Genomic DNA, 7,844 nt, shown 5'->3' on the forward strand with positions numbered 1-7,844 from the left:
ACATGGTACTTGAGTATAATCGTATATTTAATACTGGTAAATACAAAACCAAGGACGCTGAACATTTCCCGCTGGAAATCCTAGGGTGAATTTTAACAATAAGAAACCAGTGGGAATGTCCTGTAATAATTATAGGTACTACACTCTGTTGGTCATAAACAAAATTATACCAGCCAATATAAAAGGTGCTCTGTCATGCATGCTGCAGTATATCTGTTATTCCCCAGCACAAGTGTGATATATTCTTAAACACCGAAGCTTCTAGTTAAAGCGAAGTATAGGACGTGTACTTATTTTTGAATGCCATGTGACGGAATAAGTATAACGATTAAGTCACATTTCCTCGCGATTCAAACGGAATTCCCCTTTTGCATGACCTATAAATATTACATAAGATCAATTTGTGATTTCTGGATTAAAAGCATGTTTTGGTGGACAACATGGCTGTTGCTCTGTTGTACCGAGCTGCCGTACAGTGAGGAATGCACAAAGGATTTGTACTAGGTATATCAAAGAACACAAGGAAACCAACGCACTAGTTTGAGTGCGTGACCGACTATAACAGAACGTACACATCTCAGCCAATCAGCGACGATCTGCCTCAACCCGCTCCAGCACGTTATAACCTACCAGTCAGACAGCGAATCGTCAGTTGAGCGTTTTCAGCCTTACAGGAAGGATCGTCGCAGCGAGAAATCGTGTTCTTTGTTTGAATTTCTTTGTTCGGATTTACCTTTGAATAATGACTTGGACAGTATTCAGAGAAATGGACACCTGCAGTTCTAATAAGTAAGTATTTATTAATATAGCATTTAATATTTGTTCAAATATTGCATCGACTTATCCTGCTGAGTACATTGTGTGTGCGCAACCAGCTGTTGTCATGCTCCGATTGCACTAACGTCGTACTAAGGTTTAATGTCGTGTTGTAGGCATATCTGAATATAATTTAATAATTCTGGCATAAAATGTCTGCCACCTTGTGCATTCGCTGTTTATTTGCACCTTTATGTTACTCACCCCATGTTTATTCGAACTTGTGACTTAGGCGGTGACATTGTTTGGGAAACGCCCGTGACACATCCCCAATCCGATTGAATTTGGGAAGGGTGGTGCTCACCATATTTGTCTTAGTCTGCTGCACTAAGGCGACTCGGAGAGATACACGTTGACAATGTTCTCCCGATATTTGTAAACTGGGTGTTTCCTCATCCAGCAACAGATCACTGTTGTCTGAACTACGAAACCCTGCGAAAACTGGTGTCAAATTCTTCTTAATGCTCGTGCGCACTTGTAAGATTGCGTCCACATTATGATTTGCATTTTAGTGTTAATTCTTGCTTGTCAACTGTCTCTGATGAACAAATACCGAGTCGTGATATGGCAGTCTGGCTAACCAGCTGACTGAAACAACGCGTGACTTAGCGTGACGTCAGCGAGATTTGCTGATGGTGTTTGCTCCACGCTGTCAGCTAGTTTTCGCTGTTGTGAAACGTCACCAGTTCAATACGCCTCACGTGGCGTCAAATGAAACCAAACTACTTTATTTCATCATTAGAATAGAATTTTGCAGAAGCCTACCTGCCATGTTGTGGATCGCGATGATCCTTGGCTAGTGAGTCATGCTAAGGAGAACACCTTAGACGAATCGTGACTAACCGAGTTTCGAAACTGCCTTCTCACGCCACTGTGTTAACCCACTGTTGTTATTTTGCAGGAAACTTGTTGACATTGGAGACGCATTGTGCAAAGCTTTGGTCCAAGCCCACACCACCAACAGGGTAACAAGTGGTGTTATGGAGTGTGCCAAGCTCCTCCGCTGTAACCCTGACAACGTGATGCTGTGCGTGCTGCCGGAGGCGAGTGGACAGCATGACGTCACACTGGACATCCAACACACCCTCATCGAGGCGTTTTGTTGGGAGAATGACATCCCGCTTATTAAGGTAAATATGAAAATTTGTTATGTGAATTGAATTGTGATATGTGCTGATTGAATTATTAAAAAAAATAATAATACCTAATCAAGAAATAGTGATATTTTAATGATTAATTTTGATATCACCGATTGTCCGATATCTGCAAACTTGGTTTTCCTTTTAACAAGGATGCTTACACTGAACAGAGCACTTGTGACGTCACCGAGTTGTCTCTTTCCTTGAAACTGTTTTTCATTACTTCCTGAATCCTGGTGTGTCATGAGTAGTTGAGTGAGATGTCCCACTGATAACATAGTCCATATTTACAATTGTATCACTGCAATTCGAAGTGATGTTGAATCATAGGATAATTTTTTCTGCCATACATAAATATTTTGCTTTTTATCCTTGTGAAAATGTTGAAAACGACATTGCTATAAATATCTGATCTTGGTTTTGCAGGTTGACAGCGAAGAAAAACTTGCCAAGACCTTATCAAATGAAGATGAAAATAACAACGGTGGCATTGTCAGATGTCAGTCAACTGATGTCAGTTGTCTCTTGATTGAGGTAAGCATCAGTCACACTTATTTTCTCGAGAATTTTTAATGTGGCACCATCGTTTGAAGTTTATATTTTTATGGTGAGAATCGTTTTGTAGGTGTTTTTATCATCTATGATTATGGTGTAAGGTCGTGCAACATCTTCTTTAACTTAGTTCTAACCTTCTTGTATTTGTCAAACAAATATCGATTTGAATTGTCATTAAACATTTTGCTATTACGTTGCTGTTACTGACTTGTGTTCTCTTGTTTTCAGTTCGCCAAAGGGGCAACCACTCCGGAGGACGTTTTATTGACGGACTATGTCGCTGACGTCATCAATAATGATGTTTACCCGAAGCCTGTAATCGAACTGCCTGTTTGAAATCTACATCACCCATTTCTGCTTCACTTATACACCAGGTGCGTTGAATGGCTGACAAGGGATGTCAACTGCAAACAGATTTAAAATCAGAGTGCAATTATCGTATATACTTAAAAAAACAAAAAATCAAAGAAGATTGTTTTCATGAGAAAACATATATGTGACTTTGAAAGGCATTATTTTTTATTTACCTTCTATTTTTATCCTTTAAAGGTAATCCCAAACCTGGTGAAAGAGATAACCAGTCACCAATTGGTCATCACTGGCCAAGTCGTCATGGCGACCGAGGTGCACCAGCCAATCAGACGCAAGTTCAGGGTTGATCATCCAATCAGATTACACCAAGAGGGATGGCGCCGGCAGCAGATTCGAAACCGCGGTCTGTGAAGTGACTCCTGTGCTGACCTACACGATTGTTGATGCGGTCCTGGTGTAGATAAACCTTGATTTGGGCGACCAGATTTGTAACCAAGACTGGCAGGCCTTTTGCATAAGTCACCCAACTCATTATTGAGATGAATGCCTGTATTCGCAACAGGAGAGGTGGAGAAAACTGACGCGAGTAACGGACACGCTCGTCACATTCATCATTATGCTAATTATTGTTATCAGTTGAAATCATTATTAGTGTTAAAATGTTCTGTTCTATTTCTTGTACATCTAATCCTTTTTCATGTTTGTTTTTTTGGTTAGTTCCTTTTTATTATGTTTAATAAATGAAGAATTTAGAATTATGGTTGTTCTTATCTGATAACCAGCTTAGTTGATTGGATGAATAGGTGAGCTGAAGAAGAGTGTGCGCACGCATGTGTGGCTACTGATGCAGGTCGTCTCAATAGTGGCCACTAACTGAGTGAGTGAGTAAGTGAGTTGAGTTTTCCGCTGCACTCGGCACTATTCCAGCTAAATAGCGGTGGTCTGTAAATAATCGAATGGGGACCAGACAATCGAGTGATTCAAAAGCATGAGGATCGATCTACGAAATTGGGATACGATGACGTGCCAACCAAGTCAGCGAGCCTGACCACCCTAGTCGCATGGGTTACTGAAGATCAATTCTAACCTGGATCGGCAGCCAACTGAGATTCCATGCTGCTATTTAACATGGAAACTGCCATATAGCTGGAATATTAAGATAGCGGCGTGTTAAACGAGGGACAAACGTTAACATGGCAACTCCACTCAGGAAAAGTATGCTGACTGAGCTGACCAGTCCAGCTAGTGCCGACGCCAGACAGGGTACAAACAAGTTCCATGTTTTAACGTTAACAATCGGTTCTCCGAGTCGGCCTACTGATCTACCGTGGCCTATCTGAGCTCCTATTATGCAACTCAATACAATGTATTTGCTACGGACCAAAATAGTCACCTTTACTCGAAAGAGTGGTGTGTATATACATACATTCGGAGCGGCGGGGTAGCTTAGTGTTTAGAGCGTTCGCTCGTCACCCCGAAGGCCTGGGTTCGATTCCCCACATGGATACAATGTGTGAAGCCCATTTCTGGTGTCCCCCCGCCGTGATGTTGCTGGAATATTGCTAAAAGCATGTTCACTTACTCACTCACTGTATATAATTTCAATTCAAAAGAATACATCTTTTGAGTCGTAGAGTTTTACGGTTTCAAATGGGCGACGCTGTAATGTCTGAGACGGGCAGTCAACTTGTAAACATTACCATGGGTATTCCGGTGTTATACTTGGTCGAAAACAACTCCATTTTGAGTGTGCTGGGGTTAAGAGGCGACCAAATGTAAGGTTCCTGAACATGGTGGATAGTGTGTCATAATACACCTGGATAGTTTGGTCGCATGCACGCACGCATACGTGGTCGTACAAAAACATACATGCACACCCACACTCAGACACGTGGTCGTACGAACAATATAGTATTAAATACATTGCATGTGGTCACAAACCAACTGATGGGATACCAAGACCCAGGGCCTACATTTTCGAAGCTCTCTTAACGCTCAGATAGTCGTAAATTAATGTTAATGAATGGCACTTACGACTATTTTAGCGCTAAGAGAGCTTCGAAAATCTAGGCCCTGTTAAGCAGGGGCGGTCGGGTGGCTCAGTGATTCGGGCGTTCGCTCCCCACATGGGTACAATGTGTAAGGCAATTTCTGGTGTTTCCCGCCTTGATATTGCTGGAATATTGCTAAATGCGGCGTAAAACCACACTCACTCACTCACTCACCTAATCTTTGGGGACGCATCTCCCTGCGTAGTGAATTGAGGCGAGGAGGCCAACACCAGTGTCTCCGGCGTGAACGAGCGAATGTGACAGACTGTAAGATCTAAATGTACGAACAATGCCAAGGTGGGATTCGAACCCGCGACCAGAGGTTTCTATAGCCTTTTGTTCGGGGACGCATCTCCCTACACAGTGAATTGAGGAATCGTTGCAAAACAAAATAATTCACCCTTATCAATTTCGACTGTCAGAGCTATAGATCGATACACACTTCATTCATAACATGCGCCATCTGTTGTTTATTTCACAACGTGGTCTTCAACTGCCTTTTGTGGCATGTCAATATCTGCACTTTCGCTGTGAACGAACTCATGTAATAGCTTCAATAAAAGTACATGTGCCCACCAAGCGATTGAAACCAGTGACATATGGCTGAAATATATTTGCTTGACATTTGTTGTGCGAACACAACAGCTTGAGCAAAAACTATCACTAATTTAATCTCATGTTTCGTTTGTTCATTTCGATTCGTTTCATCATTTTATTCATTCATTCATTCATTCAGCTTGATGTCACTGAAATATAGTTTGCACCAGTTTGCTCAGTAACGCGTAGGCCGTAACAGATTCATGCACTGTTACACAGTATTTCGCTACAGCAAAACAGCTTGCAGGAATGATCAGAGTTAATGAGTGAGTGAGTATAGTTTTACGCCGCTTTATATCACGCCAGCAATGTAGCGGCGGGAGACACGAGAGTGAGTGAGTGAGTGAGTGAGTTTGGTTTTACGCCGCTGTTAGCAATATTCCAGCAATATCACGGCGGAGGACACAAGAAATGGGCTTCACACAATGCACCCATCGGGAATCGAACTCGGGTCTTCGACGTGACGAGCGAACGCTTTGGCCACACTGAGCTACCCAGCATTCACGATAGCAGCTGTGAAGTAACAGAAGAAAGTACTACTCCCACCTGCAATCATGTCGGTAGCGGTAATGGAGAGGACTGTGAGGGCCTATCGACCATTTCGCATATCATTAACCCGCCAACATCTTCGTTAAGACAGGGAACGTGATGCGCTGGCAACGTGGTAATTGGGTGCGGTATCACTGGTGTATTGGCAACACGTACAGGAGTGTTTTTAATTGAAAGTCCAATCTCAGAACACTTTTCAAAATGTTGACGTCTTTCTCTGGAAAATAGTCCCAAAGTTCCAGATGTATACTTTCTTTTGTACGTCAGTTTAGCTCATGGGATATCATGTATGGCTAATATCGGGGATATCATGTATGGGTGATATCGGGGATACCATGTATGGTTGATATCAGGGATACCATGTATGGTCGATATCGGGGTTATCGTGTATGGGTGATATCAGGGATGTCATGTATCGGTGATATCGGGGATACCATGTATGGTTGATATCGGGGATACCATGTATGGTTAATATCGGGGATATCATGTATGGTTGATATTGGGGATACCATGTATGGTTAATATCGGGGATATCGTGTATGGTTGATATCGGGGATGTCATGTATGGGTAATATCGGGGATACCATGTATGGGTGATGTCGGGGATACCATGTATGGGTGATATCGGGGATACCATGTAAGGTTGATATCGGGGATATCATGTATGGTTAATATCGGGGATACCATGTATGGGTGATGTCGGGGATACCATGTATGGTTGATATCGGGGATACCATGTAGGGTTAATATCGGGGATACCATGAATGGGTGATATCAGGGATACCATGTATGGGTGATATCGGGGATACGATGTATGGGTGATATCGGGGATACCATGTATGGGTGATATCGGGGATACCATGTATGGTTAATGTTAGCATGCAAAATATTATATTTGTAACTTTGTTAGGGTTTGTGCGTGAGAGGCTGCATGTGCTAGTATATAGAAATTAGTCGAGACATAAGAATCTGTCAGACCCTGCTGCCAGCAGATGTCCGAGCTACATTCACAGGACTGGTGGCAGCTGTGATTTACCACTGGAACTAAGACTCATAGACTAATTGTCTTTGAGGGGTCCTATGGGTTCTGACCTGATCAACCACAATAAGTGGCCGACCAAGAATTTATGTGACACATGTGGAATGAAAGAGTGTGAGAAAGGAACAGAGAGCTTTAAGATACCGAAGAAGTAAGACATGTTTGTAAGTTTCTGAGAGAGAATTGTAGGATTGTGTGTTGTGGGCTAAGAGGACATACGGTTTTTCAACCTGTCCAGCCACTGTCAGCCACCGTGCAGCCACTGTCCATTCATTGTTTAGACATGTTTTAGTTACTGTCAAAATTAATGTTTAGGTACTGTTATTCTGTCATTGTGTGGATTGTATTTAGAAGAAGTGAAATAAGAAAGCTTGGAACTTGAGATTAAAGGACGTTTTGAAATCACTGGACTGAGTTAAAACTTTTACATCCTCTACCCCCAACAGCGAGATAATTTAAGAACTCACAGTTAATATCGGGGATATCATGTATGGTTGATACCGGGGATACCATGTAGGGTTAATATCGGGGATACCATGTAGGGTTAATATCGTGGATACCATGTAGGGTTAATATCGGGGATATCATGTATGGCTGATACCGGGGATACCACGTAGGGTAAATATCGGGGATACCATGTAGGGTTAATATCGGGGATACCATGTAGGGTTGATATCGGGGATATCATGTATGGCTGATACCGGGGATACCATGTAGGGTAAATATCGGGGATACCATGTAGGGTTAATATCGGGCATACCATGTAGGGTTAATATCGGGGATATC

The 7,844-nt window shown here is 42.4% G+C and overlaps 1 protein-coding gene across 1 annotated transcript; it reads left to right on the forward strand.

The window, feature by feature from the left end:
* The first annotated feature begins 638 nt into the window (after positions 1-638).
* LOC124283940 (growth arrest and DNA damage-inducible protein GADD45 alpha-like) lies at positions 639-3,577 on the forward strand. The gene is made up of 5 exons (XM_046719979.1): positions 639-789; positions 1,718-1,946; positions 2,382-2,489; positions 2,739-2,884; positions 3,060-3,577. Exons 1-4 carry the CDS (start codon positions 743-745, stop codon positions 2,844-2,846), a joined length of 492 nt encoding a protein of 163 aa, XP_046575935.1. The 5' UTR covers positions 639-742; the 3' UTR covers positions 2,847-2,884; positions 3,060-3,577.
* Positions 3,578-7,844: the final 4,267 nt, after the last annotated feature.

The sequence above is a fragment of the Haliotis rubra genome, unplaced genomic scaffold (assembly GCF_003918875.1).
Source record: "Haliotis rubra isolate DU_JTF1 unplaced genomic scaffold, ASM391887v1 Scf325, whole genome shotgun sequence".
NCBI lineage: Eukaryota > Metazoa > Mollusca > Gastropoda > Lepetellida > Haliotidae > Haliotis > Haliotis rubra.